At 31.9% G+C, this 22,228-nt stretch overlaps 2 protein-coding genes across 3 annotated transcripts; one reads left to right on the top strand and one right to left on the bottom strand.

Moving 5' to 3' along the window:
* Nucleotides 1-459: 459 nt before the first annotated feature.
* LOC103854770 (ethylene-responsive transcription factor ERF003) lies at nucleotides 460-16,757 on the bottom strand. Its single transcript, XM_009131732.2, has 3 exons — nucleotides 15,998-16,757; nucleotides 1,305-14,707; nucleotides 460-1,178 (listed from the first exon to the last, which is right to left on the bottom strand). Exons 2-3 carry the CDS (start codon nucleotides 1,385-1,387, stop codon nucleotides 734-736), a joined length of 528 nt encoding a protein of 175 aa, XP_009129980.1. The 5' UTR covers nucleotides 1,388-14,707; nucleotides 15,998-16,757; the 3' UTR covers nucleotides 460-733.
* A 2,317-nt stretch (nucleotides 16,758-19,074) lies between these two features.
* LOC103854769 (homeobox protein knotted-1-like 3) lies at nucleotides 19,075-21,854 on the top strand. 2 transcript variants are annotated; one of them, XM_009131731.3, is made up of 6 exons: nucleotides 19,075-20,068; nucleotides 20,173-20,293; nucleotides 20,403-20,596; nucleotides 20,935-21,066; nucleotides 21,167-21,303; nucleotides 21,410-21,854. In XM_009131731.3, the coding sequence occupies exons 1-6, from the start codon at nucleotides 19,430-19,432 to the stop codon at nucleotides 21,411-21,413; spliced, it is 1,227 nt and encodes a 408-aa protein (XP_009129979.1). In that variant the 5' UTR covers nucleotides 19,075-19,429; the 3' UTR covers nucleotides 21,414-21,854. The 2 variants fall into 2 exon arrangements, with proteins under 2 accessions (XP_009129979.1, XP_009129978.1); XM_009131730.3 differs by having other exon boundaries at nucleotides 19,081-20,068; nucleotides 21,402-21,854.
* Nucleotides 21,855-22,228: the final 374 nt, after the last annotated feature.

Genomic DNA, 22,228 nt, shown 5'->3' with positions numbered 1-22,228 from the left:
TTTTTTTGTCACAAATATATCTTCTAAAGATCAAAATGACCAAAATATTTTATTAAATAAGTAAATATACACTTATACTCTTACGGTTAACTAATCTAGACCTTATGGTTTGAAGTCAAGTGGTGGACTTATAAATTTTAGAAATACAAAAAAAATATTAGAAGTTTTAAAATAAAAATTTGAAAAATAGTTTCAAAAAGTATTTTTGAGTTTCAAAAAGAAAATTTGAATGAAAAATAAAAAATAAGAATTTATAAAAAAAAAATCGAATTTGAAAACATATAATTCAGAACTATAAAAAAATTTCATCTATTTAAAGTATAATAGTATTTTACTATTTAATAAAATTTATTTTGATCATTTTCTTCATTGGAAGATTTTTTTGTGACAGAAACTTAAAAATTGTCTATTTGATAGAATTGCACTAAATTTTTATTTAGTTTTCTTACAAGGAGAAAATGATGCAAAGAAAATGATAACATTTTTCATATCATAAAATTTACTATACGTTACAGAGCTTATGATCGAATGCTCTTTGTAGAAACTAGAATGAGTATTTCAAAGAGGCCAATTGAGATCAAAATGTCTTGAAATTGGTTAGTACTCCTCACTAGTACTCACTATACGACACCGTATTTGGAAGGAAAAAAATAGTATGCTAAATAACTTCAGGAAATAGTATGCTTTCAGAAACAGAACATTAGCTTCTTTACTAAAGCGACATGGCTGTTTCTCACAGCGACTGACTAGGTAAAACAGAGCAAAACTCAATGGAACCGTAATGAAGCAGCTCCTCGATCATTTGCTCGATGTGATCTTCCTCTAATGGCCTGAAGTTCTGTTTCAGATTGGCGTTTCCATCTTCACACTTCATCTCCGTTACTCCTCCTCCCGTGTTATACTGATTTCCACCGTCGAACGCCACATTCTTGACGCTGTGAGTGTTCTGCGTTTGTGTTTGTGACTGTTTGGTCATCTGAAGAGAAGCCATGTAGCATTTGTGGAGTTTAGCGGTGAGAGTAGCGGAGAGGAGCTTGGAAGAGGGAGAAGGAATGGCGTTGGGGTTGTAAGGGAAATTAGTACGAGCTCTCGGGCCACACATTAGCCTCGCCGCCTCGTCGTAGGCCCTTGCCGCATCCTCGGCAGTCTCAAACGTTCCGAGCCAGATTCTCGTTTTCCTGAAATAAATAAATAAAACGAATTAGCCACACTTCTTGGTTAATTAGTCAAGAATGCATAAAGAGATGCTAATTTGGTAATTTTGGTAATACGGCTACCGGTCCGGTTTTAGAAACATTGCTTACAAGAGAGGGTGACGAATTTCTGAGACCCAAGAGCCCCAATGTCTCTGCCTCACGCCTCGGAAACGTTGTTGTGGTCGTGCCATTAGTAGTTTGAGTGTGTCTATCAGAGTGTTTGTGGAAATATGTAAAGAGGAAAGTGATGAAAAGGAATGATGGAAGTGAAAGAGTGAAGGTTGGCTATAAGTAGTGTTGGCTTTATGAGAGAGAAAGAGAGAAATATATGTTTTTGTGTTATATTTTCTTTGCCTACTTAACTGGCAATCAATTTGGTTCTAAATGGGACCCATACCGTTACCAATACGACCCAAAAAATCTCATTGGTTTTGTTTGATGTGTGAGAGAGAGAGATCCCTTTTTTTTTGTAACAGACAGAGAGATCTATATATGCTGATTCCTTAGTTTTAAACTCATTTGTTGTATTCGTAGTTGCAGCGACATGAGAAAATGGGGTATACATTACTCTCAGATATTGTATAGTTTTAGTGGATATTAATAGCTTACATGCTGTTGGAGAGCAATTTAATATTCTTGCACAAAGCCCATCGAACATTAACACCAGGAACCCAGTCAACGATCAACTCGGCTAACGGATCGATCGGCTTGAAGATTTATCCGAACAGCTTAGCTTCGCGGTCGATCGACTGATCAGGTCAACTAGTATTAGGGCGAATGAAGGATAGACGAACTGAGGTTATAAAAGGACGAGGCAAGAGAAAGAGAAGGTGATCCGCAAATAGACACTAAAACACTGACGGCAAGGTTTAGGATTTTACAACCGATCGAGCATTTTTGTATTCTCGTCAGCGTTTTCAACAAAGCTCCTACCTTATTTTTTTTCTTTAATCTCTTTGTAATCACGTTTGCTATCTCATACTGATCAATAAAACGTTTTTGAAGAACCCACAATCGAGTTTAGTTCCATTTCATTTGACCTAACTAAATTTGGATTAAACATATGCCAAACTGTATATATGTAGCGAATTTTTTTTCTCAAACGATGTTTTGGAAAGTAGTATCGTAATTTCATTTAAAATAGAATAAGACTTATCAACAAACAACTATATCACAAGTTTAATATATAAGACTTATCAATAAACATATTTTAATTGGAGGATTTCAATATAAGTGTATCTAACATTTTATTTACTAAGTATTTAAAATATTTAATTCTTTATTTAAGAGTATCTCAAATATTTGAGTTAAATTTTCAATGTTTCAATGTTTCAATGTTAATTTAATAAATATTTTGATTTATAAATATCCAAATCTTATAATAAAAAAGCTCTAAGTTACGTATATCCTAGATTATGAGTGAATATTTCGTTAGCTATAAATTTACTAACTGTCCTGTATATATATGAGTTTCCTCAATTTATTTTCCAAAGGGGACAAGTTGGATCCAAAGATTTTGGCTGTGGTGAAACTTCAAACCAACTGTCACATGGGTTTGATCATCCACAACATGACTGTATATCATAGATACTTCCAATTTTTTCTAGATTTTTCCCCAACTACTTAATAATAAAAATAATAATTGGAAACAAAAAAGGAATACAGTTTGGTGAATAGCGGGGCTCTTTCATCACCATTCTTCGCCCATGTGAGGCTTCGATAATGACTCAATCAAACATTCATCTTCGACTATCATCTTTTTTTTTATTATTTTAGGTCATTATTGAAACAAACATTCATGTTTTATGATTCCCATGATTTTCTGAGTTTAGAGTGTACTAAATGATAGTCGAATATTATTATATTGAAAAGGAATAATATTGTTCATTATACACGATATATAAAATTTATTATTAGTATATGATAACATTCTAACCACTTTCGTCTATGCATGGATTCTCATATATATATGGATGTTCTTTTGTCATTCTATCTCTTGTTTTACAAACTTTTGTAACACAAATTAAATTAACTGACTCATAAAATAAATAAAGAAAAAAGTATGTAAACCATATTCAGTCGCACGACTTTTTTTTTTAATTAGATATATATATAAATCAACCCAAAAAACGGGATTTTTGGATCCGGTTACAAGCCCAAATCGAACAAAAGTTCCTAAGTCAATGTATTACAAAGCTACGTTCGCCCACCCACTAAACCCGGCACGTTCCGGTAGCCCGATTTTAAAATTCTTCCGCACGACTTATTTTCCTATTGAAGCAATATATCCTTTTAGAGTCAATAGTAATTGGAATAAAAGGTAATAATTTTGGGCAAAAGAATGTGCTGTTAGAATGGATCCATCAAAATGACAACTGCCAAGATTAATTTCCTTACTGGTGTCAATCGAGTAACAAATTGATGGAAGAATCTTAGACCGCAATTATGGTGTCAAAAACCACTAAAAGGTCACTAACTTTTCTATTAAACTATACCCTAATGGTTGATAATTTTTAACCATAAGAACTAATCAGTTGACAGTTGGTATTATATTTTTTGTTCACTAAGTATTAGATTTTCATTACAAAATGTGAAGGTTTGTTTACAAACAAAAGAGAAGAACAAACTAGTCTTCCTCTGCCAAAAATAAATAAATACAGAGCAGGACTACCAAAATTCTGATAAATCTGAATATACTCATGCTTCAGCCACTGAGTCAAAGAGATTTTGCTGGGTTACCCAGTCAATCTTCTTAAAGGTAACAGAGATGGGTGTTGAAATAGAGTTGTGAAGTCTGTTATATTTGCATCCACGTCGGTAAGATGAAGGAGTATAATAATGTACACAAAGATATTCGCGAATATTTTCTTAATACATGATTTGGATTTCTTAGCTTTGATTACGAGGCAACTTATGCCATACTTTTGTGTATCTACCAAAAAAACAATAGTACATAACTGTTCAAAAATTAACGTAACATTAAATAGACAAACTAAAGAGATTACGAAATAGTTTCCACTCGCTTTAGTAAAACATTTAGCTTGACTGTTGTATATATCACACATAGCTAGTATATATACCATTTATATTAAAGATGCATATACTAAAATCTATATACTTACTTTTTAATATACACATCTTTAAAGTAATAACATATAGTACTTCTGTAACTTCATTAACTACAATCAACAAATAATATTAATTAATAGGTGTAATATAACGTTTTGACTAACTGATTCTTCACTTTGGTAAGTGGTTTGATTTGTATAGGTCAATTAAATAATGAAGTAAATCATGTGAGAATGGGAAGCTCTAGCAAAGAATGTTTTTTAAGTTGCATTAATAATTTTGTCAGTTAGCTACTATCTCGGCACGTGTGAGTAGTGTGGTTATGCTTCTAAGTTTCGAGCTCCATACTTCCGAAAGAGAAATATGATTCATTATTCTTCTCCAAATGTTTGATAAAAAATATATATATATTCTCCAAATGCATGGCATGAACAAAAACAGGATAAATATTGTTCAAATTCAAATAGATTCTTACGAATTTTCATGCTGGCTTATTGAAAACGCGAAATTTTCACTCCCGGAATAAACTCCTAGCCTATAAAACCAGAGTTACCCTCCAACTCTGGTTTTATCAAGTAATCAAGTAATTCGTTCAAAAAAGCCTATTAAGAAAAACTTTATGAATATATATGCACTAATAAACACTTATATTGAACAGAGGGTGATCATATGTTTGGTGAATCATGTTACATATCTTTATTTGGTTTTGTCGACATTGGAGAGATAAAAAATTAGGTTGTTTGGGACTACATACAAAATTATGGGAAAATCAGACAAGTATTATGAATAAATATATGGGGCCTAGGGCGTAAACGCGTGACATGGGACCTACTACGACATGTATATAGTACTTGGGTGAAGAAATGAGTATAAAACATGGGTGAAGAAATGAGTTGATCACTTGATTGTGATTCATGTCTTTTTTTTTTTTTTTTGACGGAATGTCTTTTTCTTCATTCAGCTGTAAACTATATTACCAAAATCAATCTATATATATCTATATAATAAGCAAAAATTACTTTATTATCAATACGCTGTAAATAGTCACACGCACATAATACTTTTCCAAGTATTCTTTTACGAGGAAATGATGTAAATGAAATTAATTTTCAAGGAATTGATGTAAAACAGTTTTTTATAATTCAAATCCAATATTACATGTGTTTCTTTGCCTTCATCTCATATGAGATATGTTGACATAAGAAAATCATATTACTATATCAGCTGGGTATTTAAGAAGGGGTAAAAAACTGAATCTGTATTGGATGGAATACGCTTTTGTCATGTTTACAAAAGTGATGGTTTAAGTTAGAATGAAAAAATGTGATTACTATTTATTTTTATAACTGCAGAAAGAAATTGATAAACAAATTAACCATATAAATAATATAAATTTTGTAGGTAATCATGAAATAATTTAATTTTTTAGGTAATTATGAAATAATAACGTCCACATGAAAGACCGCCATTCTCTCGTCCCATTCCACACTCCGTCACATGGAAATAAGGAGGGTCCATTGAATCCTTGATAAAAGGTCACAAGAAAACTAATATTCTAGAGAACAAATGTAAATTTAAACATTATGGATGAAGCTTATTTAACATGGATGGACGTTTCAGTGAGAGACTTTGTTCCTCAGCTTGCATACACACATGCAGTATTCTTTGGTGGTATCTATGCATCTTTATGTTCTTGGTACAAAAAATCTAATCTATGTTGACAAATTTTCAAATTTTATCATTTCGAAAATGAAAAAAACAATAAATTGGACGCGGTTTTAGAGCAGAGTGAGGGCAAGTGAATGTTACATTTGACTTCAAAAGGAAAGAGACTTTTTGTGATTCCAATTCACCGCACTCCATGGGGGTCTTTGTTCCCTCCGTAGCGCTTCATCCGTTGAAGTTCTTTGTTTCCTACTGACAAATTCCTTCTATATGCTAACCACAAAAATAAACTCAGAAATATTTAGTGATTTTAAGAAATATATGTAAGAATGTGAGACGCTTTCTCAAAAAAAAAAATGTTTGGGAGACGTGGCAAATATTATCTATATATGTTTATAAACAGCTATATCTTTTGTTAATTATATAATATTGTCTGTGTATATGCAAATACAAGAATTGAATACAGTGTACCTGGAAGAGGAAATTGGATACAGTAGGCCATGTGGTAAATGTTTTGGAACAATGTTGAATATCTAAATGGTTGAATGTGGAAGAATAAACTTTTGACTTTGTCGTTAGGTAGTCTTATTCTTTCAAAATTCATGAAATGAATGTTATATCTTTATTTTGATTACAGTTTACTAAAAATGATATGCAAGTCATCGCGGGCCCATCTTGGATAGAAATAACCAGCCCGCTAAATTTAATAATTTATAGTGTTAATTGTGGTGGTCGAGCTTGTGGCGGAAATAAATTTTCGTGTGTTTCGTTAGACTTAGATGAATTGGTGGGATACATCACAGACGAAATCATTACGCCTTAAATGGGCCAAGCCCACTAATTGTTACACACAGTCAAACATCTTAAATCCGCCCATCTCCTTTCCCCCTAGTCCTCGCTCATCACTGCCGTGAAGTGATCAACCTCACCAATGAAAATATAATCTTGGTTAATCCTGAGATTAGAGGTGACACTATTATAAGTTGCATCGTCGTAGTAACTGTGGATAGAAGAAACCAGGATGTGTCATTTAAGTATAGAACTATACCCATCATAGACTGTGAGGACCATTAGCTGCTTATCATTTTTCTTTATAAAAGTTATGGGCTGCAAATTTAGAACCAGCTGTATGTATTTCAGCAATAGATTATTGCTTTGCTTCTTTCCGATTTTAGGTGGAGAAAATGACCTTAGATACTCAAATATGTCAAATTCATGACCAAAAGTAAGCAAGCAATGTGAGTGTGGTATGGTATGGCCAAAGAAAGAAGCATCGAGAGTGAAAGAAGAAGAGAGTGGAGGAGTGGTCCATTCCCTTAAAGAATTGAACATTAATGAAAACACTCACTTCTATTTGCTTTTCTCTATTTTTGGTGGTCCACTTTCCATGGAGAACAGTCTTATTTGGAGGGTCTTAACTTGAAGAACATGTAATGTCTTATTGCTCTTGACTTCTACATACCTCCTTTGACTCACACTTATATTTACCATCTTTTCACATCGCCAAACATTACATGTTTATGGACTTGTACTAGTTATAACATTTAACATCAATAGTTTTGTCGTTCCTTTTGCTGGCTCTACTATTTCCACCGATTGTGAAAGCTACTTAAGTTTATTTTCATGTTGGACTATTACATGATTTTCGGCAATAGGTAGGTTTCATCAAGGTCCGTTCCTTCGGCTTATTGATTATAAGTAGGGGCTTTGTATCAAAGATATTTTTTGGGTTGTTGGATATTAAGATTTTTTTTTAAATGTTATCTCTAGTCTCTGTGTACGCAGTTCACACAAAAATGTATCATACATTCAACTTTTTTTTGTTAAAGCTCAAATGGCATGATTTAATGCTCTGATATTATAGTCTGTGTATGCGTATTTAACATGTCTAGATGCTGCATGCAAATATTGAGTGGTAATAAGCCAGTGTAACTTAATGACAATTAATGGTACATGTATGTGTGAGTACTGTCGTTTAAACCCATCAAGTTACATTAGTTAATGCCTCTGATCTGTATAGATTATCTACAATGTTTAATTGAAATTTTGTCAGTTAGCTACCCTTCGTCTCCATCTCTACCCCACAAATTTGAATTTGTGAACTAATTCGTTTGACAAATCTTATATGTTCCCCCACTGTCGGCAAATTAATAGAGATCTCTATACATTTTATTTTCTTTCATTTCAACGCATACACACATTATACAGATTAAAGTCTTGTAAATATAATCTCTAATAGTTGAATCGGCTAGTAAAACTTAGACAGCTCTTGCTCCTATATGTGGATTAGTATATCTATATATATGATGTAACCAAATGAAACATTGCTTGATATTGGTTGTTTCTCAAATCGGTTTTGCATTTAAATGGTGATGTTCGTGCCCATTGATACATCACTCGGGAAGCGCGAATCAAAAGGAACACTTCGACTGGATCAACGAAAGAAGAATCCTAGAGGATTCCCTGGATGATAACGAGAATAAGAGTTGCCAATTCACTGATTTATTTTACCCATGCATATTCATAAGAACTAGGCGGAGGAACATGACACTGAGGAATATGTGCATGACTTGAGTGATGAGACTGTACTTATTATAAATCAAAACAATGTTAACTTCTTTTTTATTATTTGACATTCTAAGTTAACTTGATCCTATAATCATAAACTCAGAATATTTTTCGCAAATAAATATTATTCCTCATGAGCATCCTAAAATATACAAATCTGTCTACATTGTTTTAATATTATGCATCTTTTTGGACAAAAGTATATATCATGCATCTACTGTTGCATAGTAAGCAAAACAGTATCTTACAGAGAACGTTTACCCGCTTTTGCTATTAAATGATTCTCGTAACTAAAGTACAATATCTTACTTATGAATTTAGTGACCGAATATTACTCCCAAATTTATTTTATTTTTCGTTGTACCTTGTGTGAAATTGTGTTAGATGTGTTCAGCTTTAAAGAAAAAGAAAGAAGAAGGATCAAAAGGTTTTGAAAATGACATACTAGCTTCCATTGAAAGGAGTAAACGATGTATATAAAATAAGCCTCTCAGTTACGATGATCCAAACGATGTATACAAAGACATGCTAGTTTTTTTTTACAACAAAGCATTATATTATTAAATTTACGGAACAAAACTTCCCTCTTGCAAAAGCTATGAACTTACAATTTTACATGTTTCACTAGACAATCTGCACATGTACGTACAATTGCGTTCAAACTTATTTTAGTTCAAATACTAATTCAATTACAATAATTACAAAAAAACTTTGTAAATGTAAATATTTAAGGTTTTCCTTTTGTCAGATATTATAGACATTGAATTTTGAAAATATTTCATGAATTTTTTTTGTCAGATTAAATTAAGAAAAACTAAATTATTTTTATTATTTCTTTATTATTTTTTTGTGAAGCAGGCAGGGGACCATTTGGCTATAGGTAAACAGTTGGATATAGAGCACCTTCTCACCCCTCACCGTCAACAACGAGTAGACCCCACGCGCTATATGGTCCCCGCAATTACAAATATTATGAAATAATTATTTTTTAAATTTATCTTATTAAAACATAATCATCATAATAATAAAAATATATTTGTTATATTACAAAAGTATCACTGATTTTCTAAGAGTTATGATAATTTAATCATTACGTACAGTTAGACCATTTAATCAAATACACTTATGCATAATATTATTCTACTTTGGTATTTTTGATTTTATATTTTTAATCTAACAAGATTTTTAAAATATTTTACTCATATTATTTAATTAATTAAATTCATATTTATTCTTAAATATTAATTTTATTTAAATCTGAATTTATTAACGATTAAATTATTAAATAGATAAATACAAATTTCATAATATTTTTATTAAATTTTAATAACCAAGTATTATTATAAATTATGAAATATCTAGATTTTTACCAGTTTTTTATATATAGAGGAAAACTAATATCGCGTAAGTCTAATTTTAAGAAACGTTCTTTAAATCCGTCTCTTCTCTTCCACTAAGCCGACGGCTGTCAGCATAAGTCTAGAAAAGAAATGTAAAACCGGTCCCCGGTGTTCTATTATTTAATTGGTTTTAATATGTTTTGTCGTGGTTGTTCTTGGAAAATAATTTATTTATATTTATCCTTTCATTATTCGGGTTGCATCAATCCAAATGTACGGTGGGGATTCTCTTATCCTAAAACGCATGCTTTTGCTTTGGCGGGGACCAGTTGTGGTCCAGACAACATCGTATCGAGGCGTGTCTTTCGTTTTTTGGCGCGTGAGTAACGACGTGATTTATGGTCGCCTTTTCTTGCTCTTCATTTTGCCCTTTAACTTTTGTCTTTACCACCGGCTATTTTCGGTCTATAGCTTGATGCCAACCGGTTCTCTTTGTTACACGGTTTGTGGTGATAAAAGTTTGTGGTGGAATCCTAGATTAAGCAGAACTAGCCATTAATTTCTCTTTGTTCACATTTATAATTGATGATTAGTTGAAAATATAGATTTTGCATGAGAAATTTATAAAGTTGTTCCCACATTTGTAATAGGTTGTCCAATAAGCAATTGATATTTTATTAATATTTTATTATATAAAGTTGTAGACTTCTCGTTGTGGTAGGGACGTAGGGCCGTCACCCTCCAAACTTTACGGGGTCGGCTACGTATCGCGTTGCTTTAGTTATGTGATTACTTGTAGAATATTCAGTGGATAATTGAATTTTTTTGTAATATCCTTAAGACTAAAATAAAAGGACGAATAAATCAAGCTAAGGCTGGAGCAACCAAGTCAAGCGATATGATCGCTTTCGAATAGAACCAAAAGAAAGGGCAAGAGCATGAAACACATCATAGGGAAACGTACGCAAGTCATCCGACACCGACGGCAAGAAAAAACGTTAGTCGTGATCAAGAAAACACTTGTCGTCGCCTCGTTGGCACAAAAGCTTTATGGCTTTTTAGATTTTAAGAATATAATATTTAGTCCGACGAAAAATATATATATTTAGTTTTACGAAGATGTGAGACTGATTTATTGTGTTGGGTGTAAAAGATTGATCAAAATTAACCCTGAATTTATATTTTAAACACAAAAATTAGGGTTAGTTATTTACCAAAAAATAAAAAAATTAGGTTAGTTTTGATCAGTATTTTGCACCCTAAATTTTACCATCGTCCTTACGATATGAATTGGTGTACTATCACAATTTGTATACAAGAGGAGTCTTTGTTAATAATTTTTGAGTGATATTCTTAGACCATTTCTAATGGTTTACTATATTTTTCACTTTTAAATAGAATAATTCTGTAATAGAGTTGAGTTGTACTCCAATTGTAATTGTGAGTGATAAACAAAAAAATAACTTACTCTATATATAGAGTAAACTATTTTTTATTTGATTATAAATTGAAAATAAAGTATCATTCAAACATTTTTTATTCTAAATTCTATTTTAGAGTGGAAAATAGAATGAAATTGGACATGCCCTAAAGGTCGCTCAAAGATCATTATCTGCATTAAGTTAGATATCATAGAAAAATTTTGGTGGATTCAGACCACGACTATTGTTGAGTGTACGTACATGCACGTCGAAAAGATTGTACATTAATTTGTAGTTTTAAGAAATTGACTACATGGACAAATCTTATATTACAGCCGTTTGCATATTCACGCAAGTCGTCAGTCGTGCATTGGTTCAGTTCAGATTCACACGTGCGGTTACTAGTTAGGAGTTAGGACAATCTCGGATTGTTTTTAGTTGAGTAAGGTGACATGTGTGTGGCTCGACCTTTATAACTACTTTGAATTAAAAACTGATTTATGGGAATGACTGAACCATTAGTGGATACATTTTAGGAAAATATATTATCGAGGAGAAAATAAGATTTTGATAACATAATCAAGCTAGAGTCAAAAATGGTTTACGGGTGAACATGTATAAATAACAACACAATTTGTATCGTATTTGCATGTTTACAAATCTAGACACACTTAGAAAGGAATATACAAGACAACATGAATTTACAACCTTCTGTTTTTTTTAAGAAAATTGCATCATAGTTAAGAAAATGTTCTTAAATTGATTTACAAAAAGAACATTTTATAATATCTTTTGAGACCGTACATGGAATGTGTATTTTTGGTAAAAGAACTTAATACTCTATCTTACATAATTTTATTATTATTAATTAAATTTATTTATGTGAAAAGACTATTTATAATAAATATATGCATTCATCTAATTGGTTAAGTATAGATCGATGATGATTTAGTTCATAGGAGGAATCGAGAACTGATGTGGATATACACCAAATCCCAAGAGAGTGCATGCCACTAGGCTACCACCACTTGGTTACAAATTATCATCACTTGGTTAGTCTGGACTTAGACTTTGGCCCAAGTGGTTTACATGGTTGATCGTAACAGATGATCGATTCACACCTTAACATTAGTTGGAAGGTATTTCAAACTCGGATCAGGCATCCGGTCCATTCTGTAACACTAAGTGTGCTCCTCCCAAAACCAACCGGATCAGTCGATAGAGTTTATTAAAAAAATATATAGATCAATATACTACTAATTAACACTGTGTTAGCCCAGTGGTTATGTGAAAGTTTGGCTTTCTGGATCTGATCTACGTTGGAGGAGATTAAATAACTGATTATTGTCTTTGGTCTTAAAGATTACTCGGGTCTTTATAATCTGGATGACCCAGATCATTAAAAAATATATAGATCGATATAATATTTGAGAAACAATGTAACTTTTGTTCTTTGTGTCCTAGATAACTTTTTCAAACAAATTTAATATTTTTCAGTAAATAACAAATAGATAATTTGTACTTTCTACACACCAAATCTACCCTATTTGCACTGCATACCCTATTTTCCACCAATTTTTTTCCTTCCATCATTACCATTTTCCCCCCCATTCTATGGTATCCCACTAACTTTAGTATATTGAGCTAATTTGCTCTAACAAATAAAACGAGTAGTATTTTTGGTCGGCTAACGATTGGTGGCGGTCTATTACTCATTATAACCTCTCACTAAAAACAGCTTTGAAACCCTAACTCTGGCTCGGGGGTTGCCGGTACCGAAGGCTCGTCCTTCCCCGTTCCCTATTTTTTTCTTTTTTCTTTACACCACCTTCTCTTACATATATCTTTGCTTGGTGTTCTGGGCTAGTTCTTGATACTCATCGGAGAACTTTGAAGCTCGAAGGTGTTGGTCTCCAGCGTCATATGGAGTAACAGCGTGACTGGTGAGACGTCGGTGGAGGGGAGAGTCTGATTTTAGGTATATCTAGTTTTCTTTTTTCTCAGATCTCCGGCGAATTTCTCGCGGTGGGGCTCAACAAGGCGGTTCCCAGCGTCGGTAAAGATGAAAGACAGAACCGGCAGTAAGATCTCACACCTCTGGATGCTATGGCTTGCAGATTCGGATCTTGTTATGCTTCGAAAGTTAGCTTTTCATTCGGTTGCATCTGTCCGGTTTAGTGGCTAAGGAATGAGGCATTGAACAGCAATGGTCGTGAGATGAGTTCGAAGACGCACCTATGGTGAAGATTTTGGTGGGAAAGCACTACATCCTCATTTTTAGAACCAATACTGGATGAACATTTTATTTCGAAGTTGTATAATGTGTTTCTGTTAGTAGATGTGTTCATTCATGAGGTCCACAATTAGTGCTGAAATGAGACAATTTTATCTTGAGTTGTGGGAGATGATGTTCTCTATGGGGTGTAAAAATCTAATGGGGATTGATTTGGTAATCTTGGATCCTTTCGAGTAATTCAGGGCGATACCCAATATAAGAGATGTTGAGTTTTAAGAAAAAAAAGTAAATAGGTGGAGGCGTGAAGCAAAATGTAAAATCTAATCTATTAATTTAGGGTCCTATTTTATCTACTATTAACAATTCATAGTATGACCACTTAAAGAATTATTTACATTAATAATAAAGCAACTACAAATTTGATTTTTTTAATTATACCAAAATATGTTGAGAAATAATCTAACAAAATCTTACTTAAAAGTTTAAATATTTTTATAAAATAACATATTCATCAATTTTGTAATTAGTAATATAATATTGTTATAAATTAGTGTTAACTAAAATTTTATTATAAAACAAGAAAATAAAAATTCTATACTACTTTTTTTTTAAATTGTATAATTATATTATTATACTATGATATTGTATAATAAACTAAACTAGATTTTAACCCGCATGCGAATATTTTTTATTCTATAAATGCACTTGATATTATTACAAATGTTAAAAATATATAATTTCTATTTTAGTATTATATATTGTATAACTCTATAATATTATTGTTTACATTTTTATTCACATTATTAATATATAGTAATTTGTTTAATACATTTTAATTTGTTATTAATTATTATTACTTACTAATATAATTTCGAGCTAGATATAATAAAATAATAATATAAAATAATCAAATAGATAACCTCTTTCTAAATATGTTTTCCTTTAATTTATACATTTTGCTATAATACATTTTAAAATTTATTTATATATATTATAGAAAATAAATATGTTTAATATAATTTATATTTACATGTTGTGTTTAAACATATACATTAACAAATATTATTTTAGTATGTTACGTGATTTCTAAGTAAAAACACTGTTTTATTTTAATAATATAACTCTATTATTTTAGTAAATTTTATATATAGTAACATCTATTATATTATTTTAGTAAATTTTATTGAGATAAGTTATTTGGATATTATGATACTAAGAGGTTGATTGTTTGGAGTTTCTAAAGTAGTTTTTGGTTTTTGATTTTTCAAAATCCATTTTTTATCCAATCATGATTTTGGTAAAGTAGATTTCCTATTTTTTTAGGGAAACTAGTTTTTTATTATTTCCACTCTTTTCTACTTAAAAGCCAAAATCTCTTTTTTCTTGGTTTCTCCCTATATTTTGCTACGAGCAAAAACTAAAAAGTATTTAAAAAAAAATTAATAATTTAGATAAATAATGTAGTATGTAAAACCTACAATTATGACTCTTAACAACACAGAAACAAACAACACATACACAAACGTAAAACGACATTCCTTTCTTTCTCAAAAAACAACAACATTACTTTCTCTGCAATTGGAGTTAATTATATCTTCACTATTTATCAAAGCAATTCAATTTCTATTAAGGTAAGTTAATTTATTAATGTTAATTAATAAATATTTTGTACCATAAATTTTATAGAGAATTGGTTAAATTTGTCAATTATAAGTATAATAGTTTTGCTACACTTTAATTAGTCTTATATTTTAAAATTTTTGTTTTAATTTTTATATAAAATATTTTAATAAAGTTTATTATTTTATTATTTAAAAAAGTAACTATTATTATGTACTATAGCACATGTGTAGATTTATTTTGCTACAAATTTTGGAAATAGTTGTTAATTTTTTGTTACATTTTTAATTTAAATTTGTACATAATATTTATCTACAATTATTTAATTCAAATTTTTACATAAAACTAATGTATATATAGATCTACACATAGAATTTTTTTTTTGTAGTTAACCATTAATGAATATATATAGATTATAGTTATGCAAAAAATTATTAAGAAAATATGTCTACACATTTTACTTAAAGTTTTCTAGTATGGATTTTGACATATATTATATGTACAAGTTTATAATATAAAGTATATATATATATAATTATGTTTAAACACAAATTAAATTTATATTTATGTTTAAACATAGAATTAAATTATTTTGTTTTTTTTATATATTTAAGCTTTTGTGTTTTGGTAATGATATTTTATATTTATTATTTCCAGAATAGTATTGTACTATTAACAATATTTTTTATTTGATTAATTTACCAGCAAAAACCAAAAACTAAAAACCAAAATCTAAAATCACCATTCATGTTTTTCAAAAAACTAAAATCTACTGCAAAATCAAAAACTAAAAACCAAAATCTAAAATCTAAAACCAAAAACTAAAAACCAAAAACCAAAATCTAAAATCTAAAATCTAGAAACTAGAAAAACAATCATCACCTAAGTTTTTTTTTAATTAAGATTTCAATACTAGTGAGGTACCGAAACACCGCATGGTCCGACAGTAAAAATATAAGCGTCAGACACGCGCATGTACATCCAGATACGTTGCGTCTGTAAACAGAACACGTAGCGTTCTACCCTTAAAAAAAGTAAATTACATTTCTTATTTCTCAACAATATAAAAATAAAACAGTCGAGCGAAGGAGAGTGCAACGACCATGCTTCACCGTCCGATCCAAATCAATCCAGTCGCCACTAGCAATGAACGACTCAGATTAATCCACGGCAACCTACTTTCTTTAATCGTTTTTGGCGTGATCTAATTTTTTTATTTTTCATTTGTCACTATTTTTAGTCTCTATGTGGATTGTGGACCAAAATGATTGGTAAGGAAGATTGTTTTTTGTTTTTTCTTAGCTAAAATAATACTATTGTCAACCATAACTAAAACTTATTTACTTGAATTTGAAATACTTTTTCTAAGTATTATTATTTCCTAAAATACTAACAAAATACTATAAAATACTTTGATATCATTAAAATATTTTTCTCTTCCCAAAAATTTAAATAATATCTATTAGGATTTGAGTTTAATACTATAATTTATTATTTAGGAAGTTGAGTTATTATAAATACTAGAAATGTTTTCCGCGCTTCGCGCGGATTGTGTCTTATAAATTTATTTTATTTATAATATTATTTATCAATTTTTTCTTTTACATTAACTTCTTGTTTTTCTAATGTTAGTTTTTCTTAATTTAAATTTATATGTTTATAATTTTTAATTTTTCTTTGTAGATGGAGAATTATATTTTTTATTGATGGTTTTTTGTATGTGACATAAACTTTTTGAAATTTTAAAATAATGTTATATATAGTACGATTAACACATTAAAGAAGAAAAATATATTCAGACACATTTTACACATGTTTTATATGTATTATTTTAAACATTATATATGTATATATTTTAAGTTTGAAACATGTAAATGTTTTCTAAAACTAAATACTTGTTCTGAGTTTATATAACTTATCGAAAGTTTTATCTCTTTTTAAATTCAAATCACAGAAAAAATATCAAAAAATCAGTATAGATGGGTTTTTTGGGCTTTTAAATCAACACTGAAAAATACATAGGGAGTTTTGCGACGGAGTTGGAGAGGATAGAGATGTTACAGGTATGCTTCCCGGACTTCAGCATCATTCATGTTCCACGAACGCGAAACCAGATTTCAGACTTTTTAGCTAAGACTGCAAGATCTTTCCATAGGGAGTTACTTTTTATTGGTTGTTCTATTCCGGTCTGGTTACCTAGACCACCTCAAATCTGAGTAATAGAATAGCCTTTCGACGTCAAAAAAAAAAAAAATCAACACTGAAAAATTACATGAATCAGATAACAACAGTTTTATAAACAACTGGATAAAATTTGACTGAGCCAAAGATTCTCACACAATATGTTCTTTCTTTTTCAAATTGCGAAGAGCCTATAGGCACAAGAAAAAAATCATAATTTTTGTTTTCATTTATATAACATTTTTTCTCCTTTACACAGAGTTTATTACACTGCTATAAACAATGGAGAACTCTATTCATATAAGATTCACATCTATGCATTTTAACAAAGAAGAATTTTAGCCATCTTTAGTTTCGGAATGACCCAACTTCAGACATATACACTATATTTTCTCTATGATTTAAATCTTACAATTTTAATATATGTGCAGATTTCCATGTGAAAAAGCACGCACACCATCTATCATTCAACATATTACTTTTTCCAAAGTAAACACTATAATCGTCGTTTGGTTAGCTCCACAAACTAATCTCTTTGGATCAGTTTACTAAAAAATATGGATATTAATGTCAGAAAAGAATATAAACACTATCAACAACAAATATTGGCACAAAACTATTTGGTTCAAGGAACATATTCCACGTAATGCGTTTATATCATGGCTGGCTTTGCGGAGAAGACTGCCAACCAAGGATCGCTTGAGGCATTGGGGGTTAAATGTCTCAGGAACGTGTGTCCTTTGTAATCTTTAAATAGAGACTCACCATCATCTCTTCTTTGAGTGCTCTTTCTCTCGCTTGATATGGGAGCCTTTTGCTGCTGAAGTTTGGATTTCTCCTTCGGCTGATCTACACTCTGTTGCAGCCTGGATCAATCAACCTCGCGTCAACACAGATGCGCATACTACTCTAGTCATCAAGCTCTACTTTCAGTCAGCCATCTACCTGCTATGGAAAGAGCGTAATGCTCATGTGTTCACAACTGTCTCCTCACCTTCATCAGTCATCCTTGTCTTTTTCGACCGTATGATGTGTGACCGTCTCCTCTCTTACCTGGAAAGTTTTTCTTTCTCTTCTTCTCGACTTCTTTTTATCTTTCTTGTATAAGACTTCCTTAAAACTTTTTTTACCTTGAGTTGTTGTTGGTTGTTTTTATTTCTTTGCTGTAATAAGTTGTTTAAAAACAACAGTGTAACCTTTCAGAAAATAATAATTTTAACATCTTACCAAAAAAAAAACAACAAATATTGACTTATTTATGTGAATATATATTTTATTTTAAATCATTATAGTGGACGAAGAAAGTACCATAATTTGTACAATAAATTTTCTTAGATTCACCTCATCATACTCACCATTTTACCATTTTTAATTACATAATTTTATATGAGCTTCTTCACCCTCCCCGGTTATTTTCTCTTTATTTATAACTACAATATAAAGTTATAAACTATATATATTATAAATTAATAGTTTATTTATCCTTAAAAACTAACAATTAAAAATAGAACATAATTCAATATAGATATATGATTCTATTAATAAATTAGTAGTTACAAATTTGAAATTTTTAGAAATATCAAAAGTTGTATGTTAGTTAATTATCTTCTAAATTACATCTATTTCTAATTCTTTTTGGATGAGAATATTTTGGCTGAGCTGGATAGTCCCAAAAGCCTTGAATTTAGTCCCTTTTATATAGTAGGATTAAGGGTTTGAAGTAATTAAATCATTTTATTTTTAATTAATAATTAACGTATTATTTTTCTTGTAATTTATTATTGTCTTTTTTTTTTGCTCTACTAGTAATAATTAGTCTGATTTTTTGTTTTTTAAAGAGAATAAAAAGGTCTTCTCTCTCATTCGTCTCGACCTCTCAGCTCTGTGCAAGTCTGCACACCCACACATATATATACTCATATATATATATATATATTTACATACACATACAACTTTCCCTGACACTTTTTTGGTTTAAATAAAGAAAAAGATAAAAAGTTTTTTCTGTGGATTGATAATTGAATCAATCGTCATAGAAGCAGAGATTCAACCTTCTCCTCCTTTCTTTATCTTTCCCTCTCACAAACAGAAACTTTTCAAAAAAAAAAAAAAAAGAAGAAAATCACCGAAACGATGGCGTTTCACCACAATCATCTCTCTCAAGACCTCTCTTTCAATCATTTCACCGACCAAGACGGACCTCCTCTGCCGCCTCCGCAACAGCAGCAGCAGCAGCAACATTTCCACGACGCTCCGCCTCCTAATTGGCTCAACACGGCGCTTCTACGCTCCGACAACAACAACAACTTCCTCAACCTCCACACGTCCGCCGCCAACACCACCGCCGCAACCACCTCCGATTCTCCTTCCTCCGCCGCTGCTAATCAGTGGCTATCCCGTTCCTCTTCCATCCTCCAGCGTACCGAAAACAACAACAGCTCCGGCGCCGCCGTTGTCATCGACGAAGGAGGAGCAGAGACGATGATCGGCGGCGAGAACAAGAACGACGGAGGAGGAGAAGCTGCGGCGGCGGCGGAGGGAGTAGTGAGCTGGCAGAATGCGAGGCAAAAGGCGGAGATACTCTCACATCCGCTCTACGAGCAGCTTCTGTCGGCGCACGTCGCGTGTCTGAGAATCGCGACGCCGGTTGATCAGCTTCCGAGGATCGACGCGCAGCTTGCTCAGTCGCAGAACGTCGTCGCGAAGTACTCTGCTTTAGGCGCCGGCCAAGGACTCGTCGGCGACGACGACAAAGAGCTTGACCAGTTCATGGTAATTAAAAGATTTAATTTTGACATAAAATTTAAAACATTTTCTGTTCTGTTCTGTCGGAAACTGATCTGCTCTGTTTTCATGTTTTGTCTTTACAAACGCAGACGCATTATGTTTTGCTTCTGTGTTCTTTCAAAGAGCAACTTCAACAGCACGTGCGTGTTCATGCAATGGAAGCTGTAATGGCTTGCTGGGAGATTGAGCAGTCTCTTCAAAGCTTAACAGGTGAGATAGAGACAATGTTTCATTCACTGAAGTTTACAAGACATGCTCTGTTTTGTTTGTTTCATTTACAATAATTGTCGGGACATGTGTGTTGTTGTTGGTGAGATAGGCGTGTCTCCGGGAGAAGGCACGGGGGCAACAATGTCTGATGATGAAGATGAACAACAAGTAGAGAGCGATGCTAATATGTTCGATGGAGGAGGAGGCTTAGATGTATTGGGGTTTGGTCCTCTGGTTCCTACCGAGAGCGAGAGATCTTTGATGGAGCGAGTTAGACAAGAACTCAAACATGAACTCAAACAGGTAATTAAGCAAAAATCATTCAAGAACTTGTTCTTCTCTAACCTGTCTTTTAAATATCGGTCTATGCGGTGTCTAAGCGGCAAATCAGACCTAAACGAAACAATTTTTCTTTAACAATAAAAAATCGGTTTAAAAAAATCGGCCTAGGTGTCTGCCTGTTTAATTACCGCCTAGCGATTTTTTGAATTGTCTCTGACTAACACCAACCATTACATTAATCTTTGCAAGTCTCTAAATGGTTTATTATATATCTTCTGAGTCAAGTAGTAGTGTATGGTTTGAATTATATGCAAAATTACAAGTAGTAATGTAGAAGCTTTGTTTGGTGTGAAAAAAAGGGTTACAAGGAGAAAATAGTAGACATAAGGGAGGAGATACTGAGGAAGAGAAGAGCTGGGAAGTTACCAGGAGACACCACTTCTGTTCTCAAAGCATGGTGGCAATCTCATTCCAAATGGCCTTACCCTACTGTGAGCTCTCTCTCTCTTTCTCTCACATTGGTTTTCTTCCATTTAATGAAACTCACAAGTAATATAACAGTGAGGTATTTTAAATATTTGATTTTGTCAGGAGGAAGATAAGGCGAGGTTGGTGCAGGAGACAGGTTTGCAACTAAAGCAGATAAACAATTGGTTCATTAATCAGAGAAAGAGGAACTGGCATAGCAATCCATCTTCTTCCCCTGTCTTGAAGAACAAACGAAAAAAGTATACAATATTTACATAACACTTTCTTTTTTAGTCTTAAAGACATCAAAAAAATTATGGATTTGACTCGAGTTGAAACAACTTTGTGTGGATGAAAGCAATGCAGGTGACAGTAGCGGAAGAGAGCGTTTCACGTAGAAAGAACAAAGTATATGGAGTGAATTTGGGAGCTGGATTGGATGGGATTCGAAGCAGTGTTTAGGGGTTAAAGTTGGGTTTTATACAGGAGAGGGGACAGTATTAGAAAGCAACTTTTTGTGCAATTACAACATAGTACGTAGTTTGGTTATGTGATGCCATATATTTTATTAGTAGTACACACAAACCAAAGATGAAAAAGATGATTCAGGCTTTTGTTTGATGTTTATTATGAACCATCATCAGCATAGTATCTTGTGAATAAGACAGTGAATGGAGGGCTTTGGGATGCACAGTTTCTATATAAAGAAACATCTCCATACTTGGTAGGCTTTAAAGTATTCAAGTGCTTTTGTTTTATTTATTGCGTAATACTTGGGAGTAATACTAAAAAGTACATGTGGTTCATTTGCTTTGCTTGCTTCACATAACGTCAATATATATATGATCTCACCAATCGAATCCATTATTGAAACTCGTTTTACTGGCTCAAAAAGTAAATAGATATACATTTAAGTATAAACATAACAAAACATATGCATCAAAGACACCATACTTGCTCACTGGTACACAATGCCACCGCCTCAACCAACTGTTTTGTCGGTTAGATATAAGATCATGTCATCAGTGATACTATTCTTGCTCAATGGGACCATTAACACTGCAGAAGATTGTTCTACCGCTAGTTATCCAATCTTTAGATTAATCTCTTTCAGTCTTTAACAAATACTCTCTCTCTCCTGTTATTATCTATTTTTTTCCTGTCTTCTTATTTTTGGTAACATAA

This window comes from Brassica rapa, chromosome A02 (genome assembly GCF_000309985.2).
Source record: "Brassica rapa cultivar Chiifu-401-42 chromosome A02, CAAS_Brap_v3.01, whole genome shotgun sequence".
NCBI classification, from domain to species: domain Eukaryota; kingdom Viridiplantae; phylum Streptophyta; class Magnoliopsida; order Brassicales; family Brassicaceae; genus Brassica; species Brassica rapa.
This window is presented reverse-complemented; position numbering and strand designations above follow the sequence as displayed.